The sequence below is a fragment of the Anoplopoma fimbria genome, chromosome 2 (genome assembly GCF_027596085.1).
Source record: "Anoplopoma fimbria isolate UVic2021 breed Golden Eagle Sablefish chromosome 2, Afim_UVic_2022, whole genome shotgun sequence".
NCBI classification, from domain to species: Eukaryota; Metazoa; Chordata; class Actinopteri; order Perciformes; family Anoplopomatidae; genus Anoplopoma; species Anoplopoma fimbria.
In genome coordinates this window covers 1,328,754-1,345,700 of record NC_072450.1, presented here as the reverse complement: position 1 = coordinate 1,345,700, position 16,947 = coordinate 1,328,754, and the positions used below count along the sequence as shown (strand labels likewise).

At 42.4% G+C, this 16,947-nt stretch overlaps 2 protein-coding genes across 2 annotated transcripts; both read left to right on the top strand.

The window, feature by feature from the left end:
• Positions 1-1,166: 1,166 nt before the first annotated feature.
• On the top strand, positions 1,167-4,065 carry LOC129105141 (uncharacterized). Its single transcript, XM_054616046.1, has 8 exons — positions 1,167-1,419; positions 1,534-1,638; positions 1,831-1,884; positions 2,005-2,040; positions 2,356-2,691; positions 2,892-3,240; positions 3,334-3,391; positions 3,474-4,065. The coding sequence occupies exons 1-8, from the start codon at positions 1,167-1,169 to the stop codon at positions 3,522-3,524; spliced, it is 1,242 nt and encodes a 413-aa protein (XP_054472021.1). The 3' UTR covers positions 3,525-4,065.
• An 8,185-nt stretch (positions 4,066-12,250) lies between these two features.
• LOC129105124 (carcinoembryonic antigen-related cell adhesion molecule 1-like) lies at positions 12,251-13,323 on the top strand. The gene is made up of 3 exons (XM_054616023.1): positions 12,251-12,385; positions 12,578-12,926; positions 13,020-13,323. Exons 1-3 carry the CDS (start codon positions 12,256-12,258, stop codon positions 13,321-13,323), a joined length of 783 nt encoding a protein of 260 aa, XP_054471998.1. The 5' UTR covers positions 12,251-12,255.
• The last annotated feature ends 3,624 nt before the right edge of the window (positions 13,324-16,947 follow it).

Sequence of the window (16,947 nt, the reverse complement as noted above, 5' to 3'; positions counted from 1 at the left end):
CCACAGACAGCTTCACATTTCTCTGCTCTCACTCTGGGAATTTTAACAACTTTTAGATGAAAATATCAAATAACAGGCTCCTGCTGCATGTTGCATGAATACACTGTCACTATGTAAAATACTAAACAATGATCATTTAGATCGAATACAGAGTGAAGATGAAGTCAAAGGTGTTAAAGACTAAATATGAGGTCAGATCAGATAAATGCTGCTCTACACGTTTCCTTTGAACTATTAATAATAAAGAAGAAGGAAGTAGGTGTAGGTGTCATAGCTGAATGCAGTTTATCTGGCAGCCTCCGTCACACTGACCAACAGTCCATTCTGTCTCTGTAAGAAGACTGCTGTTGATTTTGACCACTCAGCGATATTCTCTGTTTTTTATGAGTTTTCATAAACACAGCAGTTGGAATAAGGTCGTTAAATTATAAGATCAACTCTCTGATTAGAAGCTGAAGACTACAACAGCCATGTTGTTGGCAGAAGCTGGATGTGTGTTTCTGGGTTTCATCCTGTTCATCTCAGGTATGAATGACTGCTAATCCTTTCTTATATACAGTAATACTCACCAACTGGGAACTGTTCAAAGGTTTTAGGAATGGACAGCAGCTTTTTATTATTCATTAAAGAAAAGATGATTGTTTATTCTGCTGATATGTGCTGTTTGATGCATTAAAGTATATCAGTAGGATCATTTACTCTTTTATACTAGCAGCATTGACTGATCAGTGTAAAGAAGAATGTTATAAAAATATGTTTATTGATAAAATCTTCTGTTAAAGGTGTTCAGGGACAAACAAACAGCATCTGTGCTTTAAAAGGTTCATCAGTGGATCTGCCCTGCTCAGCTCTACATCCCACTTCAAGATACAAATGGTACACTGAACACTGGAACGGCTCCAAGTATGTTCAGAATGAACTGTCTGCAGACGGAAAACGTGTAACGTACAACATGTCTGATGAAAGTCGTCCAACTCTAACAATCAAAGATCTAACAGACAGAGATGAGAATGTTTACTGCTGCAGAGAGAATGCAGACGACCCATCAAACTGCTGGTTAAAGGGCATCAAACTCCATGTAGCAGGTACAGTGACTGTCAGTATTTATTACTTTAAGAATCTTTATATATATATATATATATATATATATATATATTTAAAATGTCATGTCACATGACCATCCAGACCTGCAGGTGAAGGTGATTCCCACCACAGACGGACAGACAGTAGCACTGATATGTAGCAGCAGCTGTCCTCTGACTGAAGAGCCTGCAGTCTACATCTGGTACCAGAACAGAGAGGTCCTCTATCAGGACTGGTCTCCCTGGTACCAACAGCTGGTCAGCAGTGAGGAAGCAGTCAGATACTCCTGTGCTATCAAAGGCTACGAGGACCTCAGAGCCCCTGAAGTCTCAGTGGGTGAGTGACAACATTTAGCTCCTTGTTACAGGATGAAACATCTGGATTAATGGGTTACACCTTCAACAGATACAATCACCAATAAAAACACTGAATGTCATTTATTTTGTCCAGATTCTGTCACACGGAGCTGCTTTAAGGTGACCTATGCTAAAGGGACAATGTGTTCTAATAAGCAGACATCAGAGGAGGAGCCCTGCTCCATCACATATCCAACAGGTGGAGTTTCTCAAACACTTACACACAAACACACCTCTCATCCTTTTAAAGTCACTTATTTTCCTGTTTTCTTTCATGAATTGTATTTTTTTCTCTTTCTGGATTAACCAGTCTTTGAGTTTATATCTAATAATGTTGGCTTTGTAATAAACTGATTTAATATCATTTATGAAAATGTTTATCTCCCAACAGAATTACATGTTCAAAGGAGTCCTACAGCCAACCCAAACCATGTCAGACTGACCTGTAACACCAGCTGTCCTCTAACTGACTTTACATGGTATCTGAACAGACGTTTAGTTGAAAATGGTAATGAACAACAGTATGTAGTTTCCATCTATTCTGCTAACAGTTTCTCCTGTGCAGTAAAAGGCCTGGAGGATCTGCACTCTGCTGAAGTCTGTGAGTAACTTAAAGTTTGTCCTAACTTATAAAATGGATATTTGTGTTAATGGTCTACAAATAATGATAAATATGATGATTTATATACTGATTAAACGTCACAGGATGTGGACAAAATAACAGAAAGCCTTTCCAGTATAAAGCAGTTGTTATGAAGTGGTAAACATCAGCTGTGAGAATTCATGTTTGATTTTGATGAGACGTGTTGATTCAACAGATTTTCATTTCTAGGCTTTAGTTGTAGAGTTGATTCAAACATCTTGTTCAGAAGGTTCTTAAAGTGAAACTGATTGTTGTCTTTCATCTTTATTTCAGGTGTTTATGATGAGAACTGTTGGAGTGGGAATTATGTCAGCAGGAGAATCTGTGCTCTGGAAGGTTCTTCAGTCAACATCTCTAGTGAATATTCTTATCCCAACTATCAACCAACGTCTAAATTATGGCTGAAAATAAAGAGAAGAGTGAAGGAAGACGTTAAAGAGCCACTTAAAGCTGAAGGTCGTGTGAAGTATCATGACAACATGAAGAACCAACACATCCTGACAATCAGTAACCTGAAGAAGGATGACTCAGCAGAATACACATTCACACTCCTAGATGACCATAGATGGGTATGGTCTGATTCACCTGGAGTCACTCTGGTTGTCACAGGTAACTCTCAACATTATGTTGACTTTCTCTGTTTTAGCTCATGTATAAACTTCGGAACCATTTCTTTTACTTCCTGTCCTAAAATGCTTCATTCATGCCTTATAGGACTGCACAGACGTAGTGAAAAACAATCTCTAGTAAAATGCCCTTTTTTTTTTTTTTTTTTTTTTACATCTACTGCCTCTCTAAACATCTTCCAGGCCTGAAAGTGGAGTTGAGTCCTTCTGCAGTGGTGACAGAGGACCAGAGAGTCACACTGACCTGCAGTACCAGCTGTCCTCTGACTGACAACACAAACTACATCTGGTTCTTCAACAGTCGACCTCTGACCCCGACAGAGAACCACAACAAACACCTGGTTCTGGACCCGGTCAGCAGTCAGCATGCAGGAAGCTACTCCTGTGCTGTCAGAAGCCACAACAACATCAGCTCTCATGTAAAGACTCTCACTGTCCAGAGTAAAAGAGGACAATGGACACCAGCAGCAGCTGCAGGAGTCCGTGCTGCTCTCCTGGTTATAATACCCCTCTCTGTCTTCTGCTGGATCAGGTGAGCAACTGTCCTCTGTTTCAGACCAACCACATTTAATCTACAAGCTGAAAGCTCTTATTCATTCACATATTTATTCATTTTATGAATCAGAAAGAAGAGGACTTCAGGTCAACCTCCAACAAATGAAACCCACATCCACATGGAGCAGGTAAAGACTGGAACTAAAGATTCTGCCACAATAAAAAACACTGAAGTTCAGTATAAAGTGAAGTTATTTGTCTCCTCATCAGTTAAACCCTGGTCCTGTGTATGAGGAGGTCTCAGCTCCACCAACAGATTAGAATCATCTGGTCTACAGCAGAGTCCAGCCACATCCAGATCCAGAACCGGATCATGTGCTCTACGCTGCTGTGAACTTCAGACCCAACAGGACCGCTGAGTGAACTTCTGTTGTCTTTACTGATGAGTCCCTCTACTTTGTCACCTTGCTCATGAGGACGAGCAGCAGTGTTACATATTATCTATATTATTTCTCCATCTGATAGACTGAGAGCTGCAGACCAGACATCTCTGGTCTAAACACACAATACCCATGAACCTTGCTTAATACATATATTTTCAATTTAACTCAGCTATTAGCTTCAGTGTGACGCAGTAACTTAGATGGCTCAGCTCACAGCAAACAGTAATATGTTAGCTAGACTACTTAGTTTAACTTGTATTTTCCCTGATGGGTTGTTACACATGATGGTGTCCTCTCTTTTAGAGACTCTGTGGATAGAACGTTGGACAGGGTGTAAAATGATTTAAAATGTACTGATATTAAATGTGACCTTTTAAAATGTCTTCAGTTTGAACGTCTGTGCTGATCTCCTGGTTTTCATACTCCTCATTGTCTTCTTTCTGATTAGGTAGAAGAGGACATTAGGTCAATCTCCTGAAACTGAGTCAACACTGAGCATGTAAAGATCACATATTTTAAGTCTTTGACCGGTTTGCACCAACAAGGATTCCAGTGATAAGTGATTCCAGTTAAACTGTCTCCTCCCCGTTCTGAATGAATGCGCTGCTTACATTAAATTTAATAAATACATAAATGTGTACATCTCATTTCCATCAATGTGTGTCGTCCTTCAGGGGCTCGTCCTCTTAAACATACTGTCAATTTATATTTAGGGCCCGAGCACTGACGTAGTCAGAGTGGAGGACCTATTGTTCTACGAATGTATTTGGCGTCTTCCAACAGGGAAAAGAGGTGCTTGGGATAAACGTACACTCTTGAAATTTTGCAAATCAATCTGACTTGGCGAAAATAGCAAGATTTTTGGGGTGTCGGGCTGAGGTCGGAGCAATAATAATAATAATAATCAATCCTTTATTAGTCCCACAATGGGGAAATATTTAACCCATCCCGGAGGAGCAGTGGGCTGCAATGAAGCGCCCGGGGAGCAACTTGGGGTTAGGTGTCTCGCTCAAGGACACCTCGGCGTGTTGCTGGTAGAGGGGCTTGAACCACCAACCTTGTGGTTACGGGACAAGCGCTCTACCTCATGTGCCACAGCCGCCTCGATAATTTTTGACTATCCCCAACGCTGTGTTTCACCTCCGCATATGTAACATGATGGGACGTACGTTAGATGTATGTCCTAAACCCAACAGGAAGTCGGCCATTTTGAATTTTATGACTTTTTTGACCATTTCAAGGTGACGTACTTTAACAAACTCCTCTTAGAGATTTAACCCGATTGACTTCAAATTCGGTCAGTATGATCTTAAGAACTTTGCAGTCAAAAGTTATCAAAAGATCAAAACGTTATCAAACTATGTATCCGTGGCGTCGCTTTCAAAAACACCATTCGTCATGAAACAGGAAGTCGTTATAACTCGGCCGTACATTGTCTAACATGCTCAAACTTTCTCATATGTCATGCCATCCTGACCCTGAAGACATCTTTGTGTCAATTAAGAATCATAGTAATAGTGCCACCTAATGGCAACAGGAAGTTACATGTTGTGTACTCTTACATCCTCCTCATCACAGATTAATCAGATCCCTCTCAAATGTTGTCAGATACGCCTTAAGACCTTGATAATGCTTCATTGTGAAGATTGTAAGAATTTCGTTTAAGGGCGGCGATGTGGCGACTCGGCGAATTTTGATCCTTCACCGTGAAAGAATAATCTGATGTAACTCGACTCCAAAGGTCACACCTTTTCCATATTTCACATGTTTGAATAGACTCCGGACCTGAAGACATATACAGTTCAATTTTGAATGATAGTCATACCGCCACCTTCTGGTAACAGGAAGTTACTGATGCTATACTTGGCTTGCCACAATTAGTAGGTAAACCAGATCCACCTCAAATTTGTTCCACACAAATGTAAGAAGTTCATAATGCCAGCCCACAAAGCATTTGACGTTTGGTTTGTGACCAACCACACTTGGCACACACATTAAAAGTCCAAAATGGAGTTGCCTGATATGATTTGAATGCATCAGAGTGGAAAATCGACTTGATAGCGCCCCCTACAAAATTTCAATTTTGAAAGATTTTGAAATTCTACACACATATCCAGTTCCAGCTGCTCCACAAACGTCGCGCTCTAACTTTTAGGCTCTGCATCCTAGTTTTTCCACCATTTCGAATTTTGTTAAAAACACATTTATGCGACAAAAAACACTCTTCTATTGGCAAACAGTTTTCATCCCACCCCACTCAAGAGGGGTCTCCCAAAAAAGCCAATTTTTTAGACTTAGAAGAGTTTGCAGCACCACTGACGACTTCATGGACAAAGCTGAAGAAATGAAAGCCACATTTGTCCAGCGAGGGTACCCTGTGGAATGGATTCAGAGGGCATATGAGTTTGCACTGAGCAAGCCCTGCTGACTGAAAAATCTTAAAAAAAAGGAGAAAAGATTTTCTGTTACTTGCCATTAAATCAATTTTTAGGAATCACTGGCATATTTTAAAATCAGACCCTGAACTAGCCCCACGTTTTAATGATATGCCTCTTTTTGTGTATAAACGAGGAAAAAAGACTTTAAGGACCTACTGGTTCATGCAGATTCTGTACATTACAAGCCCCCTCTACTTGCACAACAGAGACTGCTAAGCCCCCTACCCAATGGCAACTACCGTTGTGGTAGCTGTGCACATTGCAATAATACATATTGTCCATGTGGACTTGTGTATGTAGGCAAAACTACCAGAAAGCTCAAGCTGCGTATTAGTGAACACAAAAGTTCTATACGCAGAAATGACAGAGACTATCCTGTAGCGGTACACTTTAATGATGAAAGACACGACATATCCACTTTAAGGTTTTGTGGCATTGAAAAAGTCAGACTACCACCTAGAGGTGGCGACTTTGACTTGTTGTTAAAACAACGTGAGGCGTTCTAGATAAACGTTGTCTCCCAAAGGTTTGAATGATGAATTATTATTAAACATAATGTTGTGAAATGTTTAATAATAATTCATCATTCAAACCTTGGGAGACGTTTGTAGGGTCCTCCAATGAACCACCACCTTATCGTGGTGGAGGGTTTGTGTGCCCCAGTGATCCTGAGAGCTGTGTTGTCGGGGGCAATACCTCCTGGTAGGGTCTCCCAAGGCAAAGTGGTCTCGGGGGAGGGTCAGACTAAGAGCGATTCACAAAACCTCAATGAATCGGACGATGCAAGGTAGTGGCACCTCGCCCGGAAAAGGGAAACCGGGGCACCCTCCTGGAGCCAGACCCGGTAGGGGAGCTCGCCGGTGAGCGTCTGGTGGCCGGGCCTTGGCACATGGGGCCCGGCCGGGCCCAGCCCGAAAAAGCTACATCGTGCCGCCACCCTGTGGGCCCACCACCCGCAGGGATAGGCATTGGGGTGGGGTGCAATGTGAGCTGGTACCAGAACACCCTAGGCCAAAGGTCTATGATCGACTTTGTAGTTGTGTCATCAGACCTGCGGCCGTATGTCTTGGACACTCGGGTGAAGAGAGGAGCAGAGCTGTCAACTAATCACCACCTGGTGGTGAGTTGGATCAGGTGGCGGGGGAGGCTGCCGGACAGACCCGGTAAACCCAAACGTGTAGTGAGGGTGAACTGGGAACGTCTGGCTGAGGATCCTGTCAGGTCTCCCAATAATTTCTCGTGCATCCGGGGGAGGCTGGGGACATGGAATCCGAGTGGGCCATGTGGATCCTCCATTGTGGAAGCTGCTGCTAGGAGTTGTGGTCGGAAGGCGATCGGTGCCTGTTGTGGCGGCAATCCAAGAACCCGCTGGTGGACACCAGCGGTGAAGGAGGCCGTCAAGCTGAAGAAGGAGGCCTTTCGGGCTTGGTTGGCCGAGGGGTCTCCTGAATCAGCAGGCAGGTACCGGTTGGCCAGAAGGGCTGCAGCTGCGGCGGTTGCTGAGGCAAAACCCGGGTGTGGGAGGAGTTCGGCGAGGCCATGGAGAAGGACTTTCGAATGGCCTCAAGGAAGTTCTGGCAAACCGTGAGATGACTCAGAAAGGGGAAACAGGGCTTTTCTCAGGCTGAGCACAGCCTGAGAAAAGCCCTGTTTCCCCTTTCTGAGTCATCTCACGAGGCCTCTGGATACTCAGAGGCCTGGATACTCAGAGGCCCTCCGAAGGCCAGGCGGCTTCCTAGGAACGGGTTCAGGTCCTGGGCAAGCTGAGAGGCAGGCTGACGGACAGGCTGAGGGACAGGCTGACGGACAGGCTGAGGGACAGGCTGAGGGACAGGCTGAGGGACAGGGGACTGGAGGCCAGGTGGCCGATGGCTAGGGGTGTCCAGAAAGTCCGTAGCCCAATGAGGCAAATAGTTCCTTAGCCATGGCATGGAGGAGGCCTGCCTTTGTGCCATTTTAAGAGTAACCTCTCTGTATTCCTCGTTTGGAGCTCTCCTCCATTCCACCTGAATGCAGAGGAGGGTATACGACAGTTCATACAACTCCTCCTTAAACACTGCTGGGTCCATGTTATGGCCAGATCGTACTGTAACGGGTGTGGTGTGGACCCAGAAGCAGCGCGACAGACACAGAGTAGTAGTGAGAAGCTTTATTCCAGGCAGACGCAAACAGCAGGAAACCAGGAACCAGTTGACTCACACCAAGAAGTCAAGCCGGGGATAAGCCAAACAGCCACGGGATCAGGCAGACAGACACCAGAGAAAGCGGAGGCTAGACTCGTGGTCGAGGACAGAAGGCTATGGCGATTTACCGGGGCAGAGGCAAGGCAGGAATCTCGTGGTCGGGGATGGAAGGCTGAGTCGTTTACCGGGGCAGGAGCAAGGCGAAGTCCAAACAGGCAGGGTCGGCAACGGAAAATCAGTCCAAGGATGAATGCGGGAAAGTCTGGCATGGTGCGGAGAACGATCTGGCAGTGAGTGTGTGTGAGACTGGGGTTTAAATACTAAAGGGAGTAGGTGCAGCAGAGTGGGCAGGTGAGAGAGATTGTGCTGATGAGGTGGGTGTGGCTAACAGGTGCACTGAATGAACAGATCAGGTGAGTGAGAGATAGAGTGGCAGGGGAGAAGGGGCAGAGCTGTGACAGACTGGTGAGGTGGGAGTGGCTGCGAGATGAACTGAGGGAGAGTGAGACAGGATGACAGGGAGTGGCTGGCAGGTGAACTGAGTGAGCTAATTAGGTGAGTGAGGCAGAGTGACAGGGGTGAGCTACTGACAGGGCAGTATGGAAGCAGAACTGTGACACTTATCTTATCTTATGTGACAAACAGCATCCGATTTACATGACATTTAAATGATGTGGTCTACAGTTGTTATAGAACAACATAATGCGTTGTCTGTGTTCCTTTGGCTTCATCGTGGATACAGGAAGTGTTGGAATTTTTGCTGAACATAATTTCCAGCGTCACGCACTCCACACAACAAAAATACATCTAACTATTGGACGTGGTGTCCGATTGTCGCAGGCGTTCGCCGCCTCTTGAGCCCGCGTCCCGCCGGTACCCCGACGCGCACAGAGTGCGAGGGCCCGATCATCGCTGCTTACAGCTTTAATTATTATTATTATACTTCAAGACCTCCAGTCTCCAGCAGCTTCACTTCGCTCCATGAAGCAGCCGAAGAGCTACAAGCAAGTAGAACGCAGCATTCAACACGTTCATATTTTACAAGCAAGAAAGCCACAAAAATCAGGTCCTTTTGTGATCTTTTTAATGCTGAATATCCAAGTTTCAGAGCACCGTTAGTAGCAGGTGAGTCAGCGTCTCAATAAGGAATACATTTACCATTTTAATACATGAAAAGACTGTAAATGAAGCAATACTGCATTGATCTGTCTTCACTTATCTGTCTAACAGAACACCAACCAGTATTAAAACAGGATTGTGGTAAACAAAGGATGGAAGGAGTTCCACTGAGTTTTGTAGCTAAATGCAATAAAATAAAATAATAAATATGATTGTTAATGGAAATGTGTGTGTGTGCATTTTGTGATGACGTGGCTTTCAGTGTCTGACTGGTTGGTCAAATCTAATCTATAGCTCTGATGACTTTCTCATGTTTTTATAAAATAGTTTTTACCATCAAAATATATGGTGCTCTGCATGTGATGCACTGAACTAAAAGAACGTAGATATTTGAGTCTGCAGTTGATATTTCCAACACAAAACAACCACAGACAGCTTCACATTTCTCTGCTCTCACTCTGCAAACTTTAACATATTTTAGTCAAAGGTGTTAAAGACTAAATATGAGCTCATATCTGATAAATGCTGCTCTACACGTTTCCTTTGAACTATTAATGATAAAGAGGAAGGAAGTGTTTCTTTAGGTGTCAGAGTTGAATGCAGTTTATCTGGCAGCCTCCGTCACACTGACCAACAGTCCATTCTGTCTCTGTAAGAAGACTGCTGTTGATTTTGACCACTCAGTGATATTCTCTGTGTTTTATGAGTTTTCATAAACACAGCAGTTGGAATAAGGTCGTTAAATTATAAGATCAACTCTCTGATTAGAAGCTGAAGACTACAACAGCCATGTTGTTGGCAGAAGCTGGATGTGTGTTTCTGGGTTTCATCCTGTTCATCTCAGGTATGAATGACTGCTAATCCTTTCTTATATACAGTAATACTCATCAACTGGGAACTGTTCAAAGGTTTTAGGAATGGACAGCAGCTTTTTATTATTCATTAAAGAAAAGATGATTGTTTATTCTGCTGATATGTGCTGTTTGATGCATTAAAGTATATCAGTAGGATCATTTACTCTTTTATACTAGCAGCATTGACTGATCAGTGTAAAGAAGAATGTTATAAAAAGATGTTTATTGATAAAATCTTCTGTTAAAGGTGTTCAGGGACAAACAAACAGCATCTGTGCTTTAAAAGGTTCATCAGTGGATCTGCCCTGCTCAGCTCTACATCCCACTTCAAGATACAAATGGTACACTGTACACTGGAACGGCTCCAAGTATGTTCAGAATGAACTGTCTGCAGACGGAAAACGTGTAACGTACAACATGTCTGATGAAAGTCGTCCAACTCTAACAATCAAAGATCTAACAGACAGAGATGAGAATGTTTACTGCTGCAGAGAGAATGCAGACGACCCATCAAACTGCAGGTTAAAGGGAATCAAACTCCATGTAGCAGGTACAGTGACTGTCAGTATTTATTACTTTAAGAATCTTTATATATATATATATATATATTATATATTTATATCATGTCACACATGACCATCCAGACCTGCAGGTGAAGGTGATTCCCACCACAGACGGACAGACAGTAGCACTGATATGTAGCAGCAGCTGTCCTCTGACTGAAGAGCCTGCAGTCTACATCTGGTACCAGAACAGAGAGGTCCTCTATCAGGACTGGTCTCCCTGGTACCAACAGCTGGTCAGCAGTGAGGAAGCAGTCAGATACTCCTGTGCTATCAAAGGCTACGAGGACCTCAGAGCCCCTGAAGTCTCAGTGGGTGAGTGACAACATTTAGCTCCTTGTTATAGGATGAAACATCTGGATTAATGGGTTACACCTTCACCAGATACAATCACCAATAAAAACACTGAATGTCATTTATTTTGTCCAGATTCTGTCACACGGAGCTGCTTTAAGGTGACCTATGCTAAAGGGACAATGTGTTCTAATAAGCAGACATCAGAGGAGGAGCCCTGCTCCATCACATATCCAACAGGTGGAGTTTCTCAAACACTTACACACAAACACACCTCTCATCCTTTTAAAGTCACATTTTTCTGTTTTCTTTCATGAATTGTATTTTTTTCTCTTTCTGGATTAACCAGTCTTTGAGTTTATATCTAATAATGTTGGCTTTGTAATAAACTGATTTAATATCATTTATGAAAATGTTTATCTCCCAACAGAATTACATGTTCAAAGGAGTCCTACAGCCAACCCAAACTATGTCAGACTGACCTGTAACACCAGCTGTCCTCTAACTCACTTTACATGGTATAAGAACAGTTTAGTTGAAAATCATAATGAACAACAGTTGGAAGTTTACTTCTATTCTGCTGACAGTGTCTCCTGTGCAGTAAAAGGCCTGGAGGATCTGCACTCTGCTGAAGTCTGTGAGTAACTTAAAGTTTGTCCTAACTTATAAAATGGATATTTGTGTTAATGGTCTACAAATAATGATAAATATGATGATTTATATACTGATTAAACGTCACAGGATGTGGACAAAATAACAGAAACCCTTTCCAGTATAAAGCAGTTGTTATGAAGTGGTAAACATCAGCTGTGAGAATTCATGTTTGATTTTGATGAGACGTGTTGATTCAACAGATTTTCATTTCTAGGCTTTAGTTGTAGAGTTGATTCAAACATCTTGTTCAGAAGGTTCTTAAAGTGAAACTGATTGTTGTCTTTCATCTTTATTTCAGGTCTTTATGATCAGAACTGTTGGAGTGTGAATTATGTCAGAAGGAGAATCTGTGCTCTGGAAGGTTCTTCAGTCAACATCTCTAGTGAATATTCTTATCCCAACTATCAACCAACGTCTAAATTATGGTTTAAAATAAAGAGGAGAGTGAAGGAAGACGTTAAAGAGACAATTAAAGCTGAAGGTCGTGTGAAGTATCATGACAACATGAAGAACCAACACATCCTGACAATCAGTAACCTGAAGAAGGATGACTCAGCAGAATACACATTCACACTCCAAGATGACCATAGATGGGTACGGTCTGATTCACCTGGAGTCACTCTGGTTGTCACAGGTAACTCTCAACATTATGTTGACTTTCTCTGTTTTAGCTCATGTATAAACTTCAGAACCATTTATTTTACTTCCTGTTAAAGTCCTAAAATGCTTCATTCATGCCTTATAGGACTGCACAGACGTAGTGAAAAACAATCTCTAGTAAAATGCCCTTTTTTTTACATCTACTGCCTCTCTAAACATCTTCCAGGCCTGAAAGTGGAGTTGAGTCCTTCTGCAGTGGTGACAGAGGACCAGAGAGTCACACTGACCTGCAGTACCAGCTGTCCTCTGACTGACAACACAAACTACATCTGGTTCTTCAACAGTCGACCTCTGACCCCGACAGAGAACCACAACAAACACCTGGTTCTGGACCCGGTCAGCAGTCAGCATGCAGGAAACTACTCCTGTGCTGTCAGAAGCCACAACAACATCAGCTCTCATGTAAAGACTCTCACTGTCCAGAGTAAAAGAGGACAATGGACACCAGCAGCAGCTGCAGGAGTCTGTGCTGCTCTCCTGGTTATAATACCCCTCTCTGTCTTCTGCTGGATCAGGTGAGCAACTGTCCTCTGTTTCAGACCAACCACATTTAATCTACAAGCTGAAAGCTCTTATTCATTCACATATTTATTCATTTTATGAATCAGAAAGAAGAGGACTTCAGGTCAACCTCCAACAACTGAAACCTCAGTCCACATGGAGCAGGTAAAGACTGGAGCTAAAGACTCTGCTACAATAAAAAACACTGAAGTTCAGTATAAAGTGAAGTTATTTGTCTCTTTTCAGTTAAACCCTGGTCCTGTGTATGAGGAGGGCTCAGCTCCACCAACAGATCAGAATGATCCTATCTACAGCAGAGTCCACTTCCCTCAGAACCACACAGATCCTCTCTACAGCAGAGTCCACCACATCCAGATCCAGAACCGGATCATGTGCTCTACGCTGCTGTGAACTTCAGACCCAACAGGACCGCTGAGTGAACTTCTGTTGTCTTTACTGATGAGTCCCTCTACTTTGTCACCTTGCTCATGAGGACGAGCAGCAGTGTTACATATTATCTATATTATTTCTCCATCTGATAGACTGAGAGCTGCAGACCAGACATCTCTGGTCTAAACACACATTACCCATGAACCTTGCTTAATACATATATTTTCAATTTAACTCAGCTATTAGCTTCAGTGTGACGCAGTAACTTAGATGGCTCAGCTCACAGCAAACAGTAATATGTTAGCTAGGCTACTTAGTTTAACTTGTATTTTCCCTGATGGGTTGTTACACATGATGGTGTCCTCTCTTTTAGAGACTCTGTGGATAGAACGTTGGACAGGGTGTAAAATGATTTAAAATGTACTGATATTAAATGTGACCTTTTAAAATGTCTTCAGTTTGAACGTCTGTGCTGATCTCCTGGTTTTCATACTCCTCATTGTCTTCTTTCTGATTAGGTGAGCAACACTGTCCTCAGTCCTCATCAACTACATTCAATTGATTATCTGAAATCACTTGTTCATGATTCCACTGATAAGTGATTCCAGTTAAACTGTCTCCTCCCCGTTCTGCATGAATGCGCTGCTTACATTAAATTTAATAAATACATAAATGTGTACATCTCATTTCCATCAATGTGTGTAGTCCTTCAGGGGCTCGTCCTCTTAAACATACTGTCAATTTATATTTAGGGCCCGAGCACTGACGTAGTCAGAGTGGAGGACCTATTGTTCTACGAATGTATTTGGCGTCTTCCAACAGGGAAAAGAGGTGCTTGGGATAAACCGTACACTAGCGCGTGAAATTTGGTAGGTATAATAATAATAACAATAATAATCCCCCACAAATTTATTTCTTGACTGGGCTCCCCAACAGGTGTTTCACCTAGCTGCGTGAAATTTGGTAGGTATATGTAACATGATGGGACGTACGTTAGACGTATGCCCTAAACCCAACAGGAAGTCGGCCATTTTGAATTCTATGACTTTTTTGACCATTTCAAGGTGACGTACTTTAATGAACTCCTCCTAGAGATTTAACCCGATTGACTTCAAATTCGGTCAGTATGATCTTAAGAACTTTGCATTCAAAAGTTATCAAAAGATCAAAAAGTTATCAAACTATGTATCCGTGGCGTCGCTTTCAAAACACACCATTCGCCATGAAACAGGAAGTCATTATAACTCGGCCGTACATTGTCTAATATGCTCAAACTTTCTCATATGTCATGCCATCCTGACCCTGAAGACATCTTTGTGTCAATTAAGAATCATAGTAATAGCGCCACCTAGTGGCAACAGGAAGTTACATGTTGTGTACTCTTACATCCTCCTCATCACAGATTAATCAGATCCCTCTTAAATTTAGTCAGAAAAGCCTTAAGACCTTGATAATGCTTCATTGTGAAGATTGTAAGGATTCGTTTAACGGCGGCGACGTGGCGGCTCGGAGAATTTCGATCCTTCGGCGTGAACGAATAAACTGATGTAACTCGACTCCACGAGGTCAGATCTTTTCCATATTTCACATGTTTGAATAGACTCCGGGCCTGAAGACATCTACAGTCAAATTTTGAATGATAGTCATAGCGCCACCTTCTGGTAACAGGAAGTTACTGATGCTATACTTTGGCTTGCCACAATTAAACCAGATCCACCTCAAATTTGTTCCACACAAATGTAAGAAGTTCATAATGCCAGCCCACAAAGCATTTGATGTTTCATGAAACGTTGTTGCCGTGGCGACGCATTCCTCGCAATGAGAAACAAAATGCTCGAAACACAACCAAACGTGGCACACACATTTAAAGTAAAAAATGTTATCTCATATGGTTTTATTGCATCAGAGTGGCAAGTCAACTCGATAGCGCCCCTACGAAATTTCGACGAAGCACGCTCCCCAGTACGTTTCACCTAGATGTATGAAATTTGGAAGGCACATGTATCAGATGTAGACTTGGAGCCATGCTCTAAACCCAACCGGAAGTCGGCCATTTTGTATGAATTTATTTTGTATTTTTTGCCATTTCCAGGCGCTAAACTTTAACAAACTCCTCCCAGGGGATTCATCAGATCCACTTCAAATTTGGTCATTACAATCTAAAGACCTTAGTGATTAAAAGTTATCAAAAGTTTGTTCTTTTGCAGAACGCGTTACTGCGGCATCGCATTGTTCACCATGAAAACGAAGGTGTTTCTGAAGGTCTAAAAATGCTTAAAACATAACCACACTTGGCACACACATTAAAAGTCCAAAATGTAGTTTCCTGATATGATTTGAATGCATCAGAGTGCAAAATCGACTCGATAACGCCCCTACACCGTATGTACGATTGATTTGAAATTCTATACACATATCCTGTTCGATCTGGCAAATCATGTGACCAACAGCATCCGATTTACATGACATTTAAATGATGTGGTCTACAGTTGTTATAGAACAACATAATATGCTTTTTTTGTTTGCTTTTGCTTCATCGTGGATTCAGGAGATGTTGGAATTTTTGCTGAACATAATTTCCAGCGTCACGCACTCCACACAACAAAAATACATCCAACTGTTGGACGTGGTGTCCGATTGTCGCAGGCGTTCACCGCCTCTTGAGCCCGCGTCCCGCCGGTACCCCGACGTGTGCGGAGTGCGAGGGCCCGATCATCTCTGCTTACAGCTTTAATTATTACATGTGTTTGTGTTTGAAAAAAATTTAAATCAAAAAATATATATATAATAATATTATATATAATTTATATATTATATATATATCTGTATGTGTTTGAAAAAAAATAAATAATATATATATATATAGACACTTTCCAGTTGCTCCTGTTTTCACACCTGAGTATTTGGTCAAGATCATCATATGTTTCCTTCACACCATACGGCCTCATTTTCTCCTCACACATATACATCCATCTCTCTCTAACACACACACACACACACACACACACACACACACACACACACACACACACACACACACACACACACACACACACACTATCTAACCTCAAGTTTGTGATGAACCGTACGATTAAAGGTTAATGGATTTTTACAGCTGTGAGAGTTTTGCTTTAATCGTGTCCTAATTAGAGTTCATTCAGTTCCTCTCCAGACAATTAGCCTCTCTTCTCTCTCCAGGACCAGAAAGTAGGGCGGCCGGAGTCACGGTGAGGTCACTTCCTGTGTGGTTGGGGGGAGCATATCCTTCCTCCCTGAGAACCCTGACTCTCTGTTACTCAGCTACATTTATTAATAACCACAGTAACTGAGGAGATCAGAGGAGGACTGGAGAAACCTGACCAAGAGGAGGACAGAGGGATTAACACCAGGGTTAGCTTGATTTTAACGCCAGGTCGTTACAAAACCAAAACACATTCAGATGATATTCGCTTACAGCTTTAGTGATACTTTTATTAGTGGAATAAAAGCTCACAGTTTGGATCATATCTCCCTTCAGCTTTGACTGGAAACCAAAACAAAAAAAGTTACACAGGTCAGACCAGCTCATTCAGCTGACAAACACAAATATCACCTGGCAAACAACCACATAGCTAATCTTAGTCAGCCAATGCAAGCATTAACACC

Coding starts and splice junctions, on each gene's coding strand:
- LOC129105124 (XM_054616023.1), top strand. CDS start 12,256: ATGAAGAACCAACACATCCTGACAATCAGTAACCTGAAGAAGGATGAC. Junction 12,386..12,577: donor AGTCACTCTGGTTGTCACAG/GTAACTCTCAAC, acceptor AACATCTTCCAG/GCCTGAAAGTGGAGTTGAGT. Junction 12,927..13,019: donor TCTGTCTTCTGCTGGATCAG/GTGAGCAACTGT, acceptor TTTATGAATCAG/AAAGAAGAGGACTTCAGGTC.
- LOC129105141 (XM_054616046.1), top strand. CDS start 1,167: ATGTCACATGACCATCCAGACCTGCAGGTGAAGGTGATTCCCACCACA. Junction 1,639..1,830: donor CTCCATCACATATCCAACAG/GTGGAGTTTCTC, acceptor ATCTCCCAACAG/AATTACATGTTCAAAGGAGT. Junction 3,241..3,333: donor TCTGTCTTCTGCTGGATCAG/GTGAGCAACTGT, acceptor TTTATGAATCAG/AAAGAAGAGGACTTCAGGTC.